The sequence below is a fragment of the Halichoerus grypus genome, chromosome 14, assembly GCF_964656455.1.
Source record: "Halichoerus grypus chromosome 14, mHalGry1.hap1.1, whole genome shotgun sequence".
Taxonomy (NCBI): domain Eukaryota; kingdom Metazoa; phylum Chordata; class Mammalia; order Carnivora; family Phocidae; genus Halichoerus; species Halichoerus grypus.
The window spans coordinates 46,817,688-46,842,339 of NC_135725.1; the positions used below are offsets into that span (position 1 = coordinate 46,817,688).

The following is a 24,652-nucleotide window of genomic DNA, read 5'->3' on the forward strand; positions in this document are numbered from 1 at the left end:
AGGTCTTAAATCATTTCCAATGTGTGAAATACAAAAACAAAGGAGGAGGTGCTGTGTTTTTGTGTGACCTTTTCTGGAGACTACAAGACTGACAGGATTCACAGTTGTATCATACGTTGGTCCAAGTGCAGGATCAACACTTGCTGCAGTTAGAGAGTTTTTTCCAGCCCCTGCGCAGGATGGCTCTCATTGTTGCTAGCCTACAGCTCTAAAACAGCAGAGCAGTGCTGGGGAGTGGTGCAGAACCAGGAGAATGGAGTTGAGGTGGTAGGAAAGAACGATCTATATGTATTTATGTTATCAACACTCCTTTATAAATAGAGTCTTAGATTTAACTTTGGGCTTTTTGACCAAAGCAGGATATGGGAACGTTTTAGAGATTTATGAGACTAAAAGCTTATGCAAGGGCTAAAACCTATGAGAAAATAATAAAGAAATTAAATCATAGAGCCTAAACGAGAGAGAATGGTTGTGGTAGGGGGAGACCTATTGGTTCAGTTCTGTATGGGCCGTGGTCATAAAGATGGGGATGAGTTTTCTCCATCTTCATTAAGGACATGATGAAGCATGATGGATTGCATTTAGATGCAAAAATGATTTTAAAAGCTGTGGAGTTTCTCATTTGTCTCACGGTTTAATGGATGAAGCAATCTCACATTATCTTCTAATACTAAGTGACAGCAATTTGAACTGAAAATCTGGCAATTTTCTTAATATCTATGAACTGTAGATTGCTTATTGGAATAAAAATGCTTACCTTGAGAGTTGTTAGGAAGCTAAGAAATTATGTACGTAGAATGCCTAATTCAGTGCCTTCCACAGAGCGCACTCTCAGATGAGTGGGAATTCTATTATGACTTGACTGGCTGGCACACTCATACTCCTATCACCTCGTTTTTTTTTTTTATATCAACTAGTATTGATAGGAGTTACCTTCAAATGCACTAATTGGAGAGAACTTCTGATGCCATGTATTTATTGATTTTTTTTTTTTTTTTTAAGGCTGTGGGTCATCTTATTGCTGCAGTCCTGAAGGAAAATGGTTTTTCAGAAAAGATCCATCAATCCACAAACCAGGTCTGTATTCAACTTTGCACTTGAGTTCTATTCAGATACTGTTCCCAGCTGCATGTAGGCACTCCTTCTGTTTCAGGTCACTGTAGAAATGATTTTGAACTGGTTTTGTTTGTTTGTTTTTTGGTTTGCCAAGTTCTCCTTCAAAATTATTACTATTATTATTATTATTTTTTTTTTTTTTTAAAGATTTTATTTATTTGTCAGAGAGAGGGAGAGAGAGAGCATGAGCATAAGCAGGGGGAGCAGCATAGGGAGAAATAGGCAGAGGGAGAAGCAGGCTCCCCTCTGAGCAAGGAGCCTCATGTGGGATTCGATCCCAGAACCCTGGGATCATGACCTGAGTTGAAGGCAGATGCTTAACCGACTGAGCCACCCAGGCGTCCCCCTTCTTCCAAATTCTTTACAATTTTAAAATTGGTTACAACAGACTCCGGGAATGAGATATGGAGGGGATGGTAAAGGGGAGTATTCTTGTGACTCTTAGTGAAAAATAGCATGGGTGGAATGAGGATAGACATACCTTAGAGAAGGTTGGTAGGATTACCTCTGAGGGAATCTTTCTGTTTAATGGAGAAAGTGAACATAGCGGCTCTGTTTGGATGTAGGAGATTTTTCCTACTTTAGGGTGCCCCAAATATGAGTTCTATGTTGGAAAGGTCATGCTTTGGTACTTGGAGCTGAAGGAAAATGTCCATACATCCATGCATAGGGCAGGTGAATGCTAAGATTGAAACTGTGCTCAGCTTCCTGAGATATAGACCACTTGGGTTTTGGTCAACCAGTGTTGTAGATTTTGACCTGCTGGTTGGAAACTGTGTGGTGCTCTCAGGTAAACTCTTTGGAGAATGTAGATGATGGAAATAAGATTTTTTTTTTCACAGAAGAAATAATTGATTTTCTTTCTCTCACGTTGCTTTTTTTTTTTTACCACCTCACATTGCTTTTGATTAGCTACTCCAAGTTACATCTCTCTCCAGCGTCTGCTGCCATATTGAAATTAGTGTAGAGGCAAATTTCACTAATTGGCATTTATCTGGTATTTGTATGTAGTTGTATAAATTAGGTTTTCTGAGAGCGCTGATCTTAATCCTGCCTATAATCACATTATGTACTATGAGGTGATCTAGTGGTTTTACTTAAACAGCCGGGATTTATTGAATTGTCAAATCCCTGTGACTGTTTTCTCTTCTATTAATAAATGAATGCTTACTTCCACAAGGGCACAGTAATACCTGAGGCAGGAGTTTTTTTTATTCATTTATTTCGTTTTTCTGGTTAAAATGGACTACTGACATTTGGAACCCTTTGATATTGGCCATACAGGTGAATAAAATTTCCTTCTGAATAAAAGAACTGGTATATAAATATTTCTTTCCTGCAGTGACTGTTAACTGTATTGTTCTGTTACAGTGGGATCCTTAGATTGAAAAGGCTCTCAAAGCCAGCTACAGTGGGAAAGTGGGCACAATATGCTGATTTTCATTCTTTTGGTTATTCTTTTTTTTTTTTTTTTTTTTAGATTTTATTTATTTATTTGACAGAGAGAGACACAGTGAGAGAGGGAACACAAGCAGGGGGAGTGGGAGAGGGAGAAGCAGGCTTCCCGCTGAGCAGGGAGCCCCATGCGGGGCTCGATCCCAGGACCCTGGGATCATGACCTGAGCTGAAGGCAGACGCTTAACCGACTGAGCCACCCAGGCGCCCCTCTTTTAGTTATTCTGTGGGAGCTGAGGATCTTAGTTTTTTTCCTCAAATTATATATTTTTCTAATAACTTATGTTAGGAAGAGGGAAAAATAGCTTCATGATGTGTTCTTTAATAAAACAAAACAAAACCCAAACCACATGTAAATCTAAATGGACTTAACCCACAGTACATTCAAATATGGGTTTATCATTAGTCATGAACCTCTGGTGGGGTGGGTCATGGATGCTTGAGGAAGTTATGAAAGCTCGAAGCTCTGCATTTATAGGATTTTTCAAAATAAAGATCTTAACATTTACTTATGTGCCCTTCTGGTGCTTTTCTATCAAAGATGACAGATTAATGGTCGGAGGGGGCAAAAAGTCAGTTTCTTTCTTTCTTTTTTTAAAGATTTTATTTATTTACTTGAGAGAGAGAGAGAGAGGGAGGGAGCATGAGCAGGGGGAGGGGCAGAGGGAGAAGCAGGCTCCCCACTGAGCAGGGAGCTGGATGTGGGGCTCGTTCCCAGGACCCCGAGATCATGACCTGATTTGAAGGCAGATGCTTAACCAGCTGAGCCACCCAGCCATCCCAAGTCAGTTTCTTTCTTGACCACAACAGTTTTCTAGGCTTTTGTTGGAAGCCATGGAAATACCAGTTTGCTGTCCCCCCCCCTTAACTGTCTTTCCTCTGGGCCCACATTAGACTTTAGTAAATTGGGGCAGGGGCCGTGTGGGGGGTGGTGGAGTGCATGTAGGTGGTAGAGATTGCTGGTAGGAGAGCAGAAACACGTTCTGAAGAGGGAGAAGCAGGCTCCCTGCTGAGGAAGGAGCCAGATGTGGGACTCGATCCCGGGACACTGGGATCATGACCTGAGCCGAAGGCAGATGCTTAACTGACTGAGCCACCCAGGCATCCCCGGACGTGTCTTTTAATCACTGGTTTGATTTCAGACTCCGGCTTTGAACTTGCTGTGGGAGAAGTGTTGCAGTGATAATGTGGTGGTTCGAACAGCCTGCTGTGAGGGTCTAGTGGCCCTTGTTGCTCAGGATCACGCAGAGTTCAGCTATGTGCTCAATGGGATACTCAACCTGATTCCATCAACCAGGTATTCTTTCTTTCATGTTTGATCAGTAAAACACATTTTTAGAAAAAAAAAAAAAAGTCACTAATTTGCCATTAAAGGTCAACGTTCACTCTACTTGCCAGTTGTTTTTCTCTCCCTTAAGATGTCACGAAGTTGGTATTTCATATGTGCTGATTTGGACTCTATAGTCTTGGAATTGTGGTCATTTGCTGTATGTAAGACTTCAGGGCTTTCTGAGGCCCCCTTTTTTTTTTTTTTTAAGATTTTATTTATTTATTTGACACAGAAAGCACAAGAAGGCAGAATGGCAGGCAGAGGGAGAAGGAGAAGCAGGCTCCCCGCTGAGCAGAGAGCCTGATGTGGGGCTCAATCCCACTGAGCCACCCAGGCGTCCCTAACTTACTGATTGATCTTAAGCAGGCCATGTAGATTTTTCCTTATGCCCTTTTTTCAGATGCAGGTAATGGTATTTGTTTCCCCCTAAATCTTTTCAAATGCCTTAAAGTTCATAAACATAAAACCTATTTGCATTGTGCACTTGTACTATTTATATTCAAAAGTAAGTTTCAGCCGCTAAGGAGCCAGGGTAATGTCTCTGTCTACGTAAGGAATAATTAGAGCAGGTTAGATTATACCTTTTTTTTTAAGATTCTGTTTTTAAGTAATTTCTACATGGGGCTTGAACTTACAGCTCCGAGATCAAGAGTTGCATGTTCTACCAGCTGAGTCCGCCAGGTACCTGAGATTATACCTTTAATTCCAGAAGGTTATGTTAGAAAATTATGCTGTGTGGGATGTCCTTCATACCTCATTATAAGTCTGTCATTACTATTGTAAACTGAAAAGCATAAGATTTGCTGATGGTGAATCAACATGTCATCTGTATATGTTATAATTTGTTAGTGACCTTAGATTTTTTTTAAGATTTAAAAGTGTATTTTTGGGGGGCACCTAGGTGGCTCAGTCAGTTCAGTGTCTGACTCTTGATTTTAGCTCAGGTCATGATCTCAGTGTTGTGAGATTGAGCCCTGCTTCAGGCTCCATGCCCAGCTTAAGATTCTCTCTCTCTTTCTGCCCGCCACCTAAAAAATTAAAAAAAAAAAAAAAAAATGTATTTTTTGAATAAGCAACACAATCACATGGAAAAAGTCCTAAAGGGTATATGAGGCCAGGTGTCTGTCTTGTCTTACTCCTATAATTCAGTTTTTCTTCTCAGAGGCAAAACTCTTACCAGGTCTTATTTTCTTTTTAAAGATGTTGTATGTACATATAACTGACAATTTATGTGTTTATATTTTTCCTTAAGAAAAAAAAAAAAAACTAATAGCCTACTGCACACAGTATTTATTTTTCATTCTTTAGTGAAAAAATATATCTTGGAGACTGGAGATTGTTCTTTAACAAAAATAAAGTGCTTTCTAATTTTTTCGAGTCGTATAATATTCCATTGTATGAATGTGCCATAATTTACCAATTCCCTATTATTTTCATTTTTTTTCTTTTTTTGCAATTATAGTCAGTGCTTCAATGAGTAATCTGATACATATAGATGACCATTAGTTTTCAAGGGTCATCGGAAACATGGTCAAGTCATAGAAGAAAGCATTGTATTTTATAGTAAACCTATATAGGAATTTTAACGATTGGAAGCTCCTGGGGGGAAATCTTTAAGTTTCTTATCTGAGAATGTTCTTGACTAACTTATAAGCCACAGGGAGATGGAGACAGGGTAGACCTTGAAGCTAACCAGTTTAATTTTTGAATCAATTCAATGAGGAAATGTGTTATATAAGTGCTACGTTTTCTTTATTGTTACCAGTAGAGATAATAATTATGTGTGAATAATTTTTTCATTTGTTTTATTTCAAGTAGCAGAGCTTTGTGGTTTGCAATGATTACAAAGACTATACTTTGCATTGTTTCTGTCTTTAAAAAAAAAAGAATCAAATTTAAGAAATTAAATTTAATTTAATTAAAAACAGGAGACCCAAACAGCCTTCTCCTTCAAATGCTGTTCAGGGAATTTTCTGACACAGAAAACCATCTTTTTACCATGAGATGGAAGCAGAAAGAAAACTGGGGCACCAGTACTTATATTGTACAAAATAGCCTTTAAAACAAAGACTGTACCAAGAAACAGAGAAGAACACTATATAATGATAAGGGAACAATCTAACAGTAGGATATAACAATTCTAAATATTTATGCACCCAACATGGGAGCACTAAATACATAAAACAGCTGTTGATAGACATAGAGGAAGAAAACAGTAACAGAAGACCGTAACACCCCACTTACATCAATGGGCAGATCATCCAGACAGAAAGTCAACACGGAGACAGTGGTTTTGAATGACACATTGGACCAGATGGACCTAACAGGATATATCTAGAACATTCCATCCAAAAATAGTGGAATACACATTTCTTTTCAAGTGCACGTGGAACGTTGTCCTGAATAGATTACATGTTAGGCCACAAAACAAATCTCAATAAATTAAAAAAGATTGAAATCCTATCTTGCATGTTTTCTGACCACAGCAGTATAAAACTAGAAATAAAAATCAAACAAACATACACCCCGCCCCCCCATCTTTATCTTTGGGATATAAAAGCAGGAATGACTTTGTCATTTCCCTGTGCTTCTTGCCTGAGACATTTTGGATCTTCAATTTACAGCATTTAAATTTCTACTTGTCTCTGGATTTCTCTTCTTCAAAGAGAGATTTATCAGAATCTAGAGGCACCCTGGGAACAGAGCCACATAGTAATTGCTCAGCTTTGACGTAGAACAGTAATTCTAAAGGGTAATCTTTTTATTTTGCCTACCTGCTAGCGTAGCATCCTTCAGGAACTGAGAGATTGAGAGAGGGAGGTAGTGAGCCATAGGGAGAAGCAGCCTTCTGTAGAAGAGAGATTTAGAGAATGTAGCTTCTGGAGCTTTCTCAGCATTGCAGGAAATGTTGAAAGGCACAAGGAGAGATGGAAGGAAAAGTCTGTGAGGTCATCTCCCCTAGCTTTATAACCTGCTTCTCGGCCCTTTGTCAGTCTAGTCTATAAATTCTCTTGGAACATGTATGGGAGCCCTCCCCCCACCCCTGGCCATTCAACCTGCAATTTAGAAACGTTGGTCTAGAGCCTGCTACATTGTATAGTCTAACTTTGCAAAAGACTTGACATTTGCAAAGCTCTGGTTGTCTAAACTTCAGGGAGTGGCTGGGAAAGTGTCTGGCTCTGTTTGAGAGACTGTTCCTTCAAAGGAATAGTTTGATGTCTAAGAGTGTTCTCGGTTCAAAGCTGAGGCAACATGAAACAATTGTAAACTAGTTTTTATAGCTTCTGTAAACAAAGAAATGGATTTAAGAGGTCTAAAATATTCTTTTAATCAGTAAGGAAATTTGAAAAAAAAAAATTATTCCCTAGGGAGGGTGAAGGAAAGAAGGGGGACCACAAAGGAAACACAGTAAGGAAATCATTATCACCAGTTAAATGTGAATTTTGAAATTAAACAAACTGAAATTAAAGTGAATGATACATGGTAGCATGTACTTTTCTTGTCTCTTCAGGAACTGCTTGTTTTAAGTTTAGATTGTTTTAGATTTTGTTTATTTTTGTTTTTACATTGAATTTATCCTGAGATAACGATTCCCAAAGCAAGTTTTTCCATTTTTCTGTTCTTAGATTCGCCCGCCCCCCCTTTCCCGCACTAGCTTCTAGAAAGCTCAGGCAGCCATTGTTGCCGTTGCTTAGTAACGGGATTGTGCATAAAAACTGTACTCTCCTGTGGAACCAGGTAGTCAGTGTTCGATATTGAGATGTCATGACAGCCTGTAATTTCCGTTCCACTGCTTCCCCAACCCCTTCTTTTAAAAATGTGTTTGGGAGGATGGTTATGCGCTAGATAAACTAGGCTAGCCCTTGATTTGTGTGCCTTTTGTGCTTTTTAAATAAGGGAGAGACCTGCAATTTATGTGTTTGGGGAAAATAAAGTGTGTTAAGGTGTGAGAGATTAAAGTCTGTTTTCTGAGATTCCTAAAGGCAAGCCTACTTTTTATTTTTACTTATTTTTATTTTTTAAAGATTTTTATTATTTGAGAGAGAGAGGGCAGGAGGCAGGGGAAGGGCAGAGAGAGCGGGAGAGAGAGAATCCTCAGCCGACTCCACACTGAGCGCAGATCCTGATGCGGGCGGGGCTTGATCCCAGGACCCTGAGATCATGACCTGAGCCCAATCCAAGATTCGGACGCTTAGCTGACTGAGCCACCCAGGTGCCTTGCAAAGCCTGCTTTTTAATGAAATCTTGCATAGACTATTAAAGATGCCCATGGTGGTCCTGACTAAAGCTGATGGATTCAGGGAGTCTTTGATTGTGGATTGATGGAAGGTCCAAGTTGTTTTAAAATTATTCTAAGAACTCTTGGGAGTTAATGTTTAGGGTAATTTAATGAGAAAAATTCTGTGTTTCAGGCTCTTCTTTTTTATTGATGACTCTGTTCCTTGGGAAACTTAATTGTTCTGTTCTCTTGTAGGCAATGGCTAGCAACTGAGGAGACACTGTATTCATATCTTGTATTATTGAAGCTTTTCTGTACTATTTAGGTTCTCCATTTTTATTTTATTTGGCAGGAGAAGAAGCATCAAGGAAGGATGACTTCATGAGGTTTCCCCAAGATTTAAGGGGTCTAGTCATAGCATGCTTTCATCTAGTTGGGGCGTCAGTGTTTTTCTTGAATTTGAGATGGTTTCAGGTTTATATCTACATGGGTATCATTGCTTATTTCACTCTTATCTGAGAGTGACAGAATCATTAGACCATGTCTGTTTCCCCATCTTGTCTTCTAAATATTCCTGTAAGCTGTTTAGCTTGTTTCCAGATGTTCTCCTTTTCTTTTCTCCAATCCATTTTCTTTCCCTAAAATCCCAGAACCTCTCTCAGCTTGCAGCTTGTAACCAGAAAAGTGATTCCAGGCACTTTTTTCGTCTAGGACATTCTGCCCTATTTCTTTTCATGTTCCTTGATCTGGTTGAAGCTTTGTTTGTCTCAAAATCTTCCATTGTAAGAGCCATGTGTTTGTGCTAAGATGTTTCTAGGTGATTTAGGAAAAGCAACTACTGAAACACATGTTACTTTTATAGTGGGAAAAGGCTTCAGAAGAAATCAGGCTATTTTCTGGGACTGAGAAGACAAATGAGTATGTAGAACTTCCCCAAGCAAAAAGTCAATAGCATTCTATTTCTTAGATTTTTTTTTTAAAACATTATTTTTTGTCATTTATTCAAGCCTGGGTTCCCCAGAACTGTTTTTGATTTCCTTCCTTTCTTCCTGGTTTTCTTTGTCTCTCTCTCTCTCTTTTCTCATATAATTTTATAACAAATTTAGAAAATGATTTGATCATTAATCTAGTGTTTAACATTCTCTTATTTGCTGGTGACTAACTGTGCTTAAAGCTGACCAATTATCCTTTCTGGTGAAAAAAGAGACTGGGCCACATTTGTACCATTGTCCCCATCATACCCAGGGATGCCCCCTTCGGAGATAATTTGTGTCATACAATGAGAATTTGTAATTCTCATCCCTGGTCCAAAAATTAGTATGGCTACTTCCTTGTACCTCATATTTGGAATATTTCAAAAGCAAAGAACCAAGCATTATTTGAGGTCTTTCCAAAAAGAGACTGAGCATACATGAGCAGTGTTTCATGTTATAATCAAATCAACCCCAAACAAAGGAAACCTGATGCATGCTATTCATATGCACGATAGTAACTGTGCTATATTTACCTAGAGAAAAGCCATCTTTGTGGGTGGTTTTAATTACTGTAGTTTGTACAGCTTGACCAAAAATGTTTTCTTTTCTGTCTTATTTATTTATTTCTTTGGAATACTCAACATCATTCCTGACCTGCACTCCCTCTCATGATAAGATCTGGGTCTCAGCTCTTAGGCCCAGTGAAAATTGAGGTTCCTTTTTGCATTGCCTCTTGCCATTCTGCTGGTAGGGCAGGCCTGAAGTTTCTTTTTTTTTTTTTTAAAGATTTATTTATTTATTTGACAGAGAGAGACACAGTGAGAGAGGAAACACAAGCAGGGGGAGAGGGAGAGGGAGAAGCAGGGAGCCTGATGCAGGGCTCGATCTTAGGACCCTGGGATCATGACCTGAGCTGAAGGCAGACGCTTAACGTCCGAGCCACCCAGGAACCCCAGGCCTAAAGTTTCTATTGCTGTCACTGAGAGGGTTCTTGAATCAATTCAGCTTTTTCTGGCACCTTCCCAAGGAAGAACTTGTTCCAGCCGATCTTCACTGAAGGACTTTTGGCAGCAGGTTACTGAGTGTGTTAGGACTCTTTGGGCTACAAGTTACAGAAACCCACTTGAACTAATTTGAGCACAAAAGGGTGCTTTTTATTTTTTGGTAAATGGGTGTCCCCTAGGACCCAAGAACAGGGACGCAGCCGGGCCTCAGAAATGAATTGGGTACAGACTGTGTTTCCCCCTCTTGCCGCAGACTGAGTCTCTCTGCCTCTGGTCTCCAGGGCACCACCTGCTCCTGGGTTAATAGCTCTTTTGTATAAGAGACAGCCCAACTGAGGTTGGCCACAATTACAGATTTCCAAGGACCCGTGTGTGTGAGATGTTCACTCTGGACCGGTCAGGTCTGCCAGGGGCTATGTGTTCGTTTCCTAAGGCTGTTGCAACAAAATTGACCACAACTTGGTGGCTTAAAATAACAGAAATTTGTTATTTCACAATTCTGGAGGCTAGAAGTCCCAAACCAAGAAGGCCACAGGATTGGTTCCTTCTGGAGGCTGGGAGCACGCGTTCCATTTCTCTCTCTTAGCTTCTGGTGGCTCTTGCAACCTTTGGCGTTCCTCGGCTTGTGGCTGCATAACTCTGTCTTTTCAGGCCCTCCTTGTCTGTGTGTCTGTCTCTGCTCTCCCTCCCCTTTCTCTCAGAAGCACACAAGTCATTGAATCTAAGGCCCCCCCTGGATGATCTGATCTCGAGATCCTTAATTATATCTGCAGAGACCCTATTTCCAAATAAAGTCACCTTCACGGGTACCAGAGGATAGGACTTAGATGTATCCTTCTGGGAGACACAATTTAACCCTCTAGAGGCTGTGTCTGCACTGTGTGAGCATATGGGTGCTAGGTTCCCTACACAGTAACCACACAAATGGGGAAGGAGTGGCGAGTCCCCACACAGGAGGCTGGAACACTGATTCCAAGGAGTCTTCTTCCCTGGGATTGAACTTGGAGGGAAAGCCATGACTTGGGAAATAGGTATCTTTCAGCCCCTCAGCTCAGCTGTAGCTTTGAACTATAATTGTGCTTAAGTGACTGGTGTTAGACTGGTGTTGCTCAGAGAGGACTAGAGGGAGGAGACACTGAGTGGATAGAGAGTCACTGTCAAAGGTAGTAACATAACCGTGTTCCTGTGTTGGCGAGATGCCGCCATGTTTTCCGTTGTCATCGTCCTCTGGAATGTTCTTTTGAAACTATGTATTACCTCTCCAAACAGCAGCAATGGTAGAAACCCCCACTGCCTTGGTTGCCAGGGGGACGGAGGGAAGGAAACTAGCATATAGTGTGACACAAAAAAATTACCAAGAAAATCTTGGGCACAGTTGGTGTTAAAAAGAGGAACTTCTCCTATGATTTTAAAAACTTTTTATAGAGAATTTCAAAAGTAGGTAGAATAGTGTTATGAACCCTCATGTTCCTTTCACGCATCCCTATAGCCACTAAACCTGCTCCTTCCATAGCCCACCCCTGTCCATGCTTGGAAGCAAATCCCAGGCATCGTATAATTTCTTCTTTAGATATTTAACTGTATACCTCCTTTTAAAGAACAATAATGTCATTATTATACCTGGATATATATGTGTGTGTGTATAATTCTTTAAATGTATAGTCAGTGTTCAGATTTCCATTTGTCCCATATTCTTTTTTTTTATGATTTGTTTCTGAATGACCATCCAAGAATTTGTTGTTATGTCTTTTACACCTTTTTTAATCGATGGGATCGCCCCCCTCACATCTACTCATCTCTGTCTCTGTGTGTCTCTTTCTTTTTTTTTAAATATATATTTTTTAAGATTTTATTTATTTATCAGAGAGAGAGAGAGACAGGCAGGCAGAGGGAGAAGCAAGGCTCCTTGCTGAGCACAAGGAGCCCCATGTGGGACTCGATCCCAGGACCCTGGGATCATGACCTGAGCCGAAGGCAGATGCTTAACTGACTGAGCCACTCAGGCGTCCCTGTCTCTCTTTCTTGGACTCTGCTGAATGCATCTCCATGGTGTACTTTAACTTATTTCTCTATATTTCCTGTAAAATGAAAGTTTGCTTTAGAAATTTGATGAGATTTATGTTCAGTTTTTTTTTCTTATTGGGAGGGATGTTAGGGGAGGGAAGACTTCTTATAGATGGTAATGTGTTCCCTAGTCAGGAGGGAAATAATATCTGATTTTTTTTTTTTAAAGATTTTATTTATTTATTTGTCAGAGAGAGAGAGACCACGTGCATAAACAGGGGAAGTGGCAGGCCTAGCAGGCAGAGGGAGAGGCAGGCTCCCCAGTGAGCAGGGAGCCCGATGCTGGACTCGACCCCAGGACCCTGGGATCATGACCCGAGCCGAAGGCAGACGCCCAACCGATTGTTTTCTTTTTTGGAAATGTTAGCTGTTGATGCTGAATGGTTAGATCCATTAATTCGTTAGGACCTTCAACATGGTTGAAATCTTATCATTTTTTCTTGGCTTGCTTCCTGAAATATTGCAATAAAGAGACTCTTCCCCGCATCTATTATTTGGTCAACCCAGTAGTACAGCTTGTATAGGAAAGGCAGGATATATAGTGGATTCTTTCTCAAATAAATTTGGTCAACTTCAAAATAGTCAGCTTTTTCATAGCATCCTTCAGTGTTGACCAGTTCGATTTTATTTTATAAAGAATTACAATGTGTTCATGGATTTAGACTTAATTGATGTATTTCAGTTTTCTTCCCTCTTTTTTAAAAATCCTTTTTTGAGACTTGAGTATCTTTTCACTGTTTTTGAGTTTGTTCCAGACCCACTCTTTTTTACTATCTCCTATATACCTGTGCTTGGTGCTATGATATCATGGTGAGGAAAGCAGAAATAGTCATTGTACTTATGATGCCTTTGGTTTAGAGGCAGGGACTGCCACGATCACATAGTTGCACAGTTAGGTATTAAACTACATTCAGACAAAGTACACCGTGCCAGGAGTCCCTTTAGTATCATCCTGATGAAGTAACACCTAGGATGAGACTGAGGAATGAATAGAACTTATCTAGGCAAATAGGAGTGGCTAGGCTTTCTCATTACAGGAAATAGCATGTGCCAGGTCCCTGTGGTAGGAGGGAAGATGGCTCATAGGAAGACCTAAAAGAATGTCAAAAGCTGGGACATCTGGGCGGCTCAGTTGATTAAGTGTCTGCCTTCGGCTCAGGTCATGATCTCAGGGTCCTGGGATCGAGCCCTGCATGTACCTGGGGTTGAGCCCCATGCTCAGCATGGAGTCTGCTTGTTCCTCTGCCCCTTTCCCAGCTCCTGTGTGCACTGTCTCTCTCTCAAATGAATAACATCTTTACAAAAAAAAAAAAGTGTCAAAAGCAGAGGGAGAGTGGTTTGAGATGAAGCTGGGAAGGTAGGTAGGGGCCAGATAATGCGGTTCACAATGGCTAATCTTGAGGATTTGCATCTTTAATCCTGAGTGCTGAGGGAATCTACTGAAGTATTTATCTAGTGGGTATCAGGGGTTTCAAAAGGGCCACTCTGGCTGCAGTACGCACATAATATAAAAGTGTTGGAGGGCGCCTGGGTGGCTCAGTAGGTTAAGGGTCTGCTGCCTTTGGCTCAGGTCCTGATCCGAGACTCCCAGGATCGAGCTCTGCATTGGGCTCCCTTCTCGGTGGGGAGCCACTCTCCCTCTGCCACTTCCCCTGCTTGTGCTTTCTCGCTCTCTCTCTGTCAAGGAAATAAAATCTTAAAAAAAAAAAAAAAGTGTTGGGTTTTGGGTAGGCAGATAGAATGGATATAGGGAGATGAGTTTAGGTGGCTATTGCTGTAGATCAGGTGAAGGAAGATACCTGCTTGCATCAGAGATGGAGGGAAATAGATGGATTTTTGAGATATAGAAGGGGTGAAGTTGGACCACCTGGGTCAGTTAAGCATCCGACTCTTGGTTTCAGCTTAGGTCGTGATCTCAGGATCATTTGATCGAACTCCATGTTGGGCTTCGCGTTCGGTGTGGAGTCTGCTTAGGAGGACTCTCTCCCTCTGCTCCTCCACCCCGTGCTCTCTCCCTCTGTCTCACATAAATAAATTTAAAAAAAAAAGAAAAAGAAGGGGTGAAGCATTTGAGGTGGATTAAATATGAGGATGACTGAAAGGAATATGTCAAAGGTGACTCCTTGATTTCTGACTTGCCAACTGGTAGGTAGGGAACATCGAAAGAAAAGCAAGAAGAGCAAGAGTTAGGATTTAGACATGTTGAATTTGAGGCACAGTTCCGACACTGACGTGGGAATATCTAGTAACAGGTTATACTGTGGATAAGTTAGTCATAATATGTAACCAGATCTTTTCTGTCCTGATTAAAGCCTTCACTTCGATTCGTTAAAGTACTCTTCTGTGTAGGTACGTACACAGAGAACCTGCTCATCTGAGGGCTAATTCCAATTCCTGAGAATGTTCCTCAGAAGTCTACTTTTTCATATTAACATGTTTTTGTGTTTGTGCCAAACTGTGACTAATGATAGGTTCTAAATAAAACATACCATGGTTGTTTCATTGTTTACTTAAATTTCTGCTCATATTATTCATCTAGGAGATCAGATTTACTCTCCTATTTGTGATCAGCGAGTCCTTCGCTGTGAGATTATAAATCTCTTCCCCCGCCTTTTTTTACTAATAAAAAAATAAAAGTGTGCATACTTTTTTGAAAACTCAAACAGTGGCACTTGCAGGTAGTGAAAGTAGTTAAGTGGTAAAACTTTTCCTTTTTGTCATCTTCTCTCTTCTTTTTTAAAAATTCTGTTTCTTTTTGGGTCCTGGTGAAAACTGGAAAGTAGAAGACTCATGGCTCCTAGCCTGTTTCAGAGGTGCCTTCAAATCTTAACTTCGTTCCCTCTGGAATATAGAAGGAGCTAGGGTGATGATCTGCAGTCAGGACCAGACACATGGGTGGAATCAGGGACCAGCTAATTCCATTGAAGTTGGAGCCCCATTTCTAGACCTATAAAGAAAGTATTTATAAGTACATACACTCCCAAGTATTTTAAAATTGGGTAATCCATTCCTATGTACATTGTTCTAAAACTTGCATTTTTTCACTCAATAGGTATTGGATATCTTTCCGTATATCCGTTTGCATCTTTGTTAACAGCTGCAGAGTATTCGTTATTATGAATGTATCATATTTTATTTTATTGTTATTTTAAATATTTGTAAAGGGCAAGGGAGGGCGTGTGCATGCATACAAGTCAGGGGGCAGAAGGGGAGAGGGGGACAGGCAGACTCCCTGCAGAGCGAGGAGCCCAAGGTGGGGCTCAATCTCTCAACTCTGGGTTCATGACCTGAGCTGAAACCAAGAGTTGGATGCTTAACTGAGCCACCCATGCGCCTGAATGTATCATATTTTAAACATTTCTATATTGACAAACATGTTTTTCTTCTTGCATTTTTTAAGGTAACAAATACAGTGTAAGATCTTCTTTTGCCTATATAAGGGTATTTCTATATGATGGGTTCTTAGAAGTGGAATTTATGGGAGAAAGGGCATATACATTTAGAATTTTTTTATGGATTTAAACATTTATGGATATTGCCAATTTACTCTCCATAAAGACCGAACCAGTGGGGGCACCTGGCTGGCTCAGTTGGGAGAACATGAGACTCTTGATTTCAGGGTTGTGAGTTCAAGCCCCATGTTGGGTAGAGAGATTACTTAAAAAAAAAAAAAAGACTGAACCAGTGTATGCTCAACCTGAAAGTGCTTATTTCCCCATTCACTCATCAACACTGGATATTTTGAACCTTATTTTTCTGTGATTTGCATATCTATATTCCTTGCTCATCTTGCTATTATATGATTAGCCTTATTTTGTTGCTTTTCTTGTTTTTTGGATGTTAACGCTTTGTCTGTCGTATATGTTGTTAAGTATTTCATCTCAGATGGTCTCTTGTCTTAAGGTTTTTTCTCCTCTGAAAACCCTCCCCACTAACTTTGCTAAAACTATCTGGAATTTTAGTTATAGGTTGTCTTTTTCTCTTGTTCTTTTTCACACTCTCCCCTTCTGCCCTCCAAATCCTCTCTGAACAACTGCTTTAAACTTTGTAGTCACATTTGAAAAATGTTAAAGACTTGATGACAAATTCTTCTGGTATTCATTCTGACCAGTTCTTTGTAGTCCATCTCTTTCTATTTTGTCAATTCTTATGCTTTATCTTTTTCTTTCTTTCTTTTTTTAAATAACAGCCTCAGTGAGATAAAATTCTCATAGTAGAAAATCATCCTTTGAAAGTATATAACTCAGTGGTTTGGGATATCTTTACAAAATTATGCAGTTATCATGTATTATCTTTTTTTATTAACATATAATGTATTATCATGTATTTTTCTTTTAACTGGAGCACTTATTTAAGAAGAATTTCATAGTATTATGTCTGAAAGTATTTCTTTTGTCTTCATACATTACTCTTAGTTTTTTGGGGGGTAAGACTTATTAAGTTATATAAACCTTTCCATTTCCATTATATTTCCATATATATTTCTTCATTCAGTGTTGCAGATGAGAATTCTGATGCCAAATTAGAAATGATGTCAGTCTCATGGTCTTTATTTGTTATTATTATTTTTTAAATGGTCTTTATTTTATAAATTTTATTTTATAAAATCTGAGAGGTCATAGGATTTTCCTTTTATCTTTGGATTTGAGAAATGTCAGCAATTTTTTCACAAATCTTTCCTAGCACTTGGTAGCCTTTTTAATTTGAAGGCATAGATTCAATGAAGAATTTTTCTATCTTTGATTTTTGCTCCTCTAGTGGTTATATTTTCTTCTATTTCACCATTTTGATTTTCAGTACTAATCAAACTAGTATTTATTTATTTAAAAAAATTTTTAAAGATTTTATTTATTTGAGAGAGAGAGAGAGAGAAGAGTGAGAGGGTACAAGCAGGGGGAGCAGCAGGCAGAGGGAGAAGCAGGCTCCCCACTGAGCAGGGAGCCTAATGAGAGGCTCGATCCCAGGACCCTGGGATTGTGACCTGAGCTGAAGGCAGACGCTTAACTGACTGAGCCATCCAGGGGCCCCTAATCAAACAGTTATTGTATCCTCTTTCTGCAATCATACAGAATTCAGTAGAAATTTAGTTTTTTTAAGAGCCGATCTCAGATACAGAGTAACAATGGCTTAAAACAAGAAAAAGAGGGTTTTGGGAGGAGAGATGGAAAATACTAGGAGTTAGGGTAGTTTTGGGTTTGTAGGTAGTTTTATTTTTATTTTTTTATTATGTTAATCACCATACATTACATCATTAGTTTTTGATGTAGTGTTCCATGATTCATTATTTGTGTATAACACCCAGTGCTCCATTATGTAGGTAGTTTTAGACACATTCCAGTTTTAAGTATTTATGAACTCACATTTAAGCTTGTGTTTGCATAGCCTCATCTGTAAAGAGGGAAAAACATTACAATCTTTATGGTACAGTTACATGCATTAGATTATCACAATTTATTGAAAAAATAACCAGGTGTTTTACTGACATACTCTTATTTATTCTTTATCAATAACAACACAAGAGGTGGGCTTATCATGATTCTAGATTATATAGATGAGGATGTTGTGGCTTCTGTGTGTTAAGTGCCTTACCCAACATTCCCTAGCTAATTAGAATTAAAGCAGGGGTTTAAATAAAAATCTGAAACCAGGGGCACCTGAGTGGTTCAGTCTTTAGGCGTTTGCCTTCGGCTCAGGTCATGATCCCAGGGTCCTGGGATCGAGCCCTGCATTGGGCTCCCTGCTCGGCGGGAAGCCTGCTTCTCCCTCTCTCACTCCCCCTGCTTGTGTTCCCTCTCTTGCTGTGTCTCTCTCTGTCAAATAATAAAATCTTTAAAAAAAAAAAAAAATCTGAAACCATCCCTCTCAGCCCACTTGAAATATTTAAATAATCTAAATAATTATTCAATTGAATTCAACTGCTATTTGAATGGATTTGATTGATGCCATCATTTTTCAAAACTTAAAATCTATTCATGCTACACACTCACTTAAAATATAGTACACTTACTCATTCACACAGTAAGATCTGGATCCACAAATAAGGCCAAACAAGACCAAATTTAAAGGTTAGAAAACTGGAGTTCAGGGGCACCTGGCTGGCTAAGACGGTAGAGTATGCAGCTCTTGATCTTGGGGTAGTGAGTTCAAACCCCCCTTTAGGTGTAGAGATTACTAAAAGTAAATAAACTTAAAAAAAAAGAAAACTGGAGTTCATTTATTAGCCTCAGTAGTTCTGTGAATGAAATGCAAATATGATGTATGTGTTTTTCTCTGGGATTCTACTGCTTTTATAAAGTGGTAGGTGATCCAAATTGGTTAAAAATCGTAAGTCTGGATGGAGGTTCCTCAAAAAATTAAAAATAGAATTACCATATGACCAGTAATTCCATTACTGGGTATTTACCCAAAGAAAATGAAAACACTAATTAGAAAAGATCTATGCACTCCTGTGTTTCTTTTATGCACCCCTATGTTTATTGCAGCATTATTTACAATAGCCACGATATGGACGCAACTGAACTGTCCATCGATAGATGAATGGATAAAGAAGGTGTGGTATATACGTACAATGGAATATTATCCATAAAAATGATTGAAATTTTGCCATTTGCAACACCATGGATGGACCTAGAGGCTATATAATGCTAAGTGAAATAAGTCAGAGAAGGACAAATACCATATGATTTCACTCATATGTGGAATTTAAGAAACAAAACAAATGAACAAAGAAAAATAGAGATAAACAAAAAAACAGAATCTTAAAAAAAGAGAACAAACTGATGGTTGCCAGAGGAAAGGAGGTGGGGGCGATGGGTGAAATAGATAAAGGGGATTAAGAGTACATTTATCTTGATGAGCATGGAGAAGTGTATAGAATTGTTGAATCATTATATTGTACACCTGAAACTAATCATGTATGTTAATTATACTTCAATAAAAAAACCATAGGTCTGTTATCTGTCTTCTCTAAAACTCTAATCATATGAAAAGTAAATTATTAGGTAAGGAAAGGTGAGTCACAAATGTGAGCCACATATATATAAAATTTTCTCATAGCCACATTAAAAAGTTAAACAGGTGATGTTAATTTTAATTATATATATTATATGCCCCATGTATTGAAAATAACATTTCCATATACAGTCAATATAAAAAATTACATATAATATTTTATGTTCTTTATTGTGTCCTAAGTCTTTAAAATCCAGTGGGTACTTTACACTTCTAGCGCATCTCAGTTTGGATTCGCCACATTACATGTGCACATGACAGGTGCCGTGTGGCTGTTGGCTACTGTAGTGGACAGTGTGGGCAAACCTTATGTCAGTTGGAAAACTTTAAATGTTGTAGAAGAGTACACTAAAATAACACCTCACATAATTGCCCCAAATGATACCAATGAATTAAGTCCAAGTCTTGTCCTAGCCTAAAAATAAAGTGATTTGTAACTTACTATATTTTGGATAGTAAATGACAATACATGTTAAGCACTTAGGGGAGTACTTAGCTTACAATGGATGCTCCATAAATATTAACAACCATGATTTAAAACATAATTACTTTTTTTCCCATTTAACAAGCAATATTTTTTTATTTCTAAGATTTCTTTTTCATTCCCAGAGAGAACCTTATTTAAAAAGGGCAGGCTAGTTTGTGCCAACATAGATGAACCTGGAGGGCATTATGCTAAGTGAAATAACCCAGAGAAAGACAAATATGAGTGGTCACACTTATATGTGGAATAAAGAAAAAAAACAACAAACCAAACTCATAGAAACAAGGTAGAATGGTGGTTGCCAGCAGCTGGGTGGGAGAAATGGGGAGAGGTGGGTCAGAGGATACATCCAAACTTCCAGTTGGAAGATGAGCAAGTTCTGATGATCTAATGTATAGCATGGTGACTAGAGTTAACAATACTGTATTGTATACTTGAAATTCCTGTGAGTAGATCTTTAGCATTCTCACCAAAAGAAAAAAAAAGGTGAAATAAAGTATGTGAGTTGATGGATGTGTTAATTATAAAATGGTTGCCATAATTAAGTTAATGTATGCACATATCACATCGTATACTTTAAATATACTACAATTGTATTTGTCAATTTTACCTCAGTAAAGCAGGAAAAAAATTCCATGTCACAATTAAAAAAAAAAATAACGAAAGAAAAAGGGCAGGGTCTTCTTTCCTTCCTTCCTTCCTTCCTTTTTTTTGATATATTATCCTCCTGCCTCTTCCAGAGAATAAAGAAAAAATTTAAGGTTTATTCCCACTCCCGTTTATTTTATTGGGGGTTATTTGCTCTGAATGGTCCCCTGGCCCACTTTTTTGAGTGGCTAATCCATTTCATATGTCTGGTTATTATTCATGGTCTACTAATATTTATAAATGAAAGACTTAATTATTCAGTACGGGGTAACTGATGTGGTCACTGCCTGCAATTATGTGGGCTAATGTTTATTTTTTCCTCATTGATACCCCCCAGGCATGTGTAGAGAGGTGATAGGTTGGTGGTTTGATTCTTTGTCTGACTTCTCTTTTAAATATGTTGGATGAGAGCTGTCTACCTTTGGGCCTCTTGGCTGCCCTGTAGAATGAGGTGGGTGCACGTGGGTGGTTACTGTTCAGTGTGGGTGGCAAGGGTTCAATTATTTAAAAACGGTTGATTTAAGTACCTGATTAGATATTCACTTTATATCTATAGCATTTAACATGTTGTTATATTTCTTTACAGGAATACACATGGCTTGATAAAAGCCATTATGAAATTATTACAAATGCAAGCTCTTAAGGAAGGACAAGGTGGGGAGAAGAATATTCGGAATTTATATACTATTAGGTATGCCGTTTCTCCTTTAAAAAATTTTTGTGTGTGTGTGAATTGTTAACTAAGTTATGAACAGATACACTAATCGATTAAGAATTATTTAATTCAACAGTGATGTTGGGTCTTAGACCTCTCGGGAAGTTAGTATTTCAAAGACACAGAAGATGGAGATAGATTTGAAAACATGCTGATATCACCATTGTGGGTTTCACGGTTGCTTCCTTGGAATTGGAATCTGTTACCCAAAATTCTTTCTGCTCTGGGATATCTATAACCATCTTCCCAATACTATGAAAACTGAAAAGTTGATTGAGCAGATGTACTGAAAGCAGGAGGGGTTTAGGTAAGGTAGGAGGGTACTATAAAAAGTAATAGGCTATTTAAGGGTTAATGCTCAGGGCAAGGTTAGTAGGTAGGAGCCCTGATTTGCCTTTTCTTTGTCATCTATATAATGTAACATGGTAGAATTATGTTAAAAAAAAAATACACATAGCAACAATTATAGTGAAATACATTGGATTTTATTGAGGAGTTTGGACAAGGGAAGGCATCGTACTTACTTGTAAAGTTGGCCCTAACATTGCCTTGAAGGTCCCAGGAAGCCATTTCTTAAGAGAGGGGCTCCTACTTCGTGAGCAGAGCGTCCCAGAAGATGCCATGTAACTAGTGTATGTTGTAGAGTCCTGGGATCGAGTCCCGCATTGGGCTCCCTGCTCAGTGGGGAGTCTGCTTCTCCCTCTGCCGCTCCCCCTGCTTGTGTGCTCTCGCTGTGTCTCTCTCTCACTCTCTCTTTCAAATAAATAAATAAAATCTTTATTCATTTATTTGAGAGAGAGACAGAGAGAGGGTGGGAGGGGCAGAGGGAGAGGGAGAAGCAGAGTCCCCCATAAGCAGGAAGCCCAGTGTGGGGCTTGATCCCAGGACGCTGGGATCATGACCTGAGCTGAAGGCAGACGCTTAACTGACAGAGCCACCCAGGTGCCCCTATTTATGATCTTTTTTATTGAGAGTTTAAGCCAATTTTTTAACAAGGGCAGATTTTCATTTTATGTATTTTTTTTCTTAATGTGGTTTTTTGAATATTTTCAAACATACAGAAAATTTGGAAGAATGTAGGATAATGAATTAGTTAATTCATTGTTAACTTATTAATTCATAAGTTAATTTATTTTTAAATTTGAGAAGCAAAAGGAAAATTATTTTTTGAAAATACCCTGGAAACCTGGGGTGTGTAAACTCTTCCAAAATGATAAATATGCTTTTATTTCTTTTTTTTTTCTTACATACTGTGGTGCTCTATGACCTAACAGGGTTTTCATTTCAGGTTTCTCTTTTATCCATTACCTTAACCAGAATTGAACCTAAGAAGAAGATGAGTAGATCTTAGTATTTCTAGATGAGTCATATAAATATCTGTGTTTTTTTTTTTTTTTAAAGAATTTCAAACTCTTGGGCCAGAATTCCAGGATAGAAGATAATTCCAGGGGCGCCTGGGTGGCTAAGTCGGTTAAGTGTCTGACTCTTCGTTTCAGCTCAGGTCATGATCTCAGAGTCCTGAGATCGAGCTCCACGTGGAACTCAGCTCAGTATGGAGTTTGCTTAAGATTCTGTCCCCAAACTCTTCCCCTCCCCTTGCTTTTGTTCACTCTTTCTTTCTAAAAATAGATAAATAAAATCTTAAAGAAGAGAGAAAATAATGCCATTTTATTATTGTTCAGTGGGAGTTATTTATTTTAAAATAGGAAAGCCATTAAAGTTTAAAATTTTTATATAAGTTTTATCGAGATATAATTCACATACCACAGGATCGACCCATTTAAAGTATACAACTCAGTGTTTGGTTTTTGTTTTTGTTTTTTTTTGGTATATTCACAGAATTACACAGCCATTGCCATTATTAATTTTAGGACATTTTCACATCTCCCCGAATTCCTCACTCATTAGCAGTCACTCCATATTTCCGTCCTCCCAGTGGGGTATTTTTAATTCAATGGTTCGCAACACTGGCTGCTTATTAGAACCACCTGGGTGTGCTTAAAAACAAGCATAGGAACAATCAAATAACCCAGATCAACTGCATCAGAATCTCTGCTGTAAGGCCTCGGCATTTGTATTTCTTAAAAGATCCCAAGTGATTCTGATACAAGATGGAATGTCAGCTGCCCTAATGTGCATACGAATTGCCTGGGACCTTGTTGAACACAAGATTCTCTTTCTTCAGGCTGAGGGTGGGCTCAGGATTCTCGAGTCACAAGCTCCCAGGTGATGCTGACCCTTCTCTCCCCCACACTATGGGTAGTGGAGCTCTGCCTCGCCGTCAGCGGTACCTGGGAGCCTCTTGGAGAGTGGGGTCTCCTACTCCATCTCACACTACCTGTATTGGCACCCGCATTCCAGTTAGATTTTGCAGGTAATCCGTAGGCACCTTAATGTTTTAAGAAGCTCTGGTTTAGATGATGGTAAAAGGAAATTTCCTGCCAACAGAAGGGTTAGAGTTACTCTCCCTTTCCCACCGATTGTCCTTACCGTGTGTGAGTGCCGGACCTTCAGTCGTCTGTCACACTTCACCTGTTTTCCTGCTTTATAATTCATTTTCTCCGCTGGTTGGTTCTTCAAAAGACAGTGGGTGCAAGGTGTGGATAGGGAACCCAGCTTGAGGAGCTGAAAGCATACTGGATACATAAGTCGCGTCTTTAGAGCGGCGGCACATCGAGAGGTCCAGAATCAATCACCTGAGTTGGCATAATCCAGTAATGTTTATGGAGAGCCCTTATGTGAATGGCTGTGTGGCACTAAATCAGGAGAGTGTAATCGAGTGTATAAGAGCCTTCAGTTCCTCCAGGGGGACTGTGGAGGGCGGGAACGCAGGAGAGGTGAACCTGAAGAGCAGACACCCCTCAAGAGAGCTATGATTACCTGAGTCAAGCATAAAATTGCCCTGCTGTTTTAGAGCTTTCTATGCCACATGTTGGTTAGCAGTATCCTCCAGCTTTGGAGAGGCGACTGATGAGCTGCGTACGAAAGCACAAAAGGGTTGTGAGAAACGCAGAACTCCACTGAGAGGTGTTCCCTGGTTATGCTGGCAAATTAATTTCAGATGGAAGTTGTAGGACAGATAATTGGAAGCTTTCTGCGAATGAAACTCATCTGTGTGTGTGGTTTTTTTAAAGATTTTATTTATTTATTTGACAGACAGAGACGCAGCGAGAGAGGGAACACAAGCAGGGGGAATGGGAGAGGGAGAAGCAGGCTTCCCTCCGAGCAGGGAGCCTGATGCGGGGCTCGATCCCAGGACCCTGAGATCACGACCTGAGCCGAAGCAGACGCCCAACGACTGAGCCCCCCAGGCACCCCTCACCTGTGTTTTTTACGGTATTGAGGACTCAGCTAGCGTACAGTTTTGGAGTTTACGCATTTTTCACTTCTTCTTGTCCTAATAGCCGATTAATTTGAATTCTAGTACAACGGAATACGTGGTTGTTTTAAATAGGTTGGTGCTGAATTTGCTTACGCCAGTATGGAAGTGAAGGGAGGGGGCTGTGAGGACCGGAAATGTGAGCCAGTGGCTTCCCCTGGTTCCTGTGAATTTCAGGGAAGGCGCTCTAGAGAGGGTATTCTCTTTGTTGAACCTAGAGCTCAGTGGTTCTCAGACTTCCTATGCCAAAGAA

The 24,652-nt window shown here is 39.4% G+C and overlaps 1 protein-coding gene across 4 annotated transcripts in view; it reads left to right on the plus strand.

The window, feature by feature from the left end:
- The window catches only part of FOCAD (focadhesin), a 309,238-nt gene that overhangs the window by 34,533 nt on the left and 250,053 nt on the right, over nt 1-24,652 (plus strand). For all 4 annotated transcript variants that reach the window (XM_036082633.2, XM_036082632.2, XM_078061288.1 and 1 more), the window contains 3 exons: nt 1,003-1,077; nt 3,714-3,868; nt 20,892-20,996. In XM_036082633.2, the coding sequence (XP_035938526.1) occupies nt 1,003-1,077; nt 3,714-3,868; nt 20,892-20,996 (335 nt within the window). The remainder of the gene's footprint in view (nt 1-1,002; nt 1,078-3,713; nt 3,869-20,891; nt 20,997-24,652) is intronic.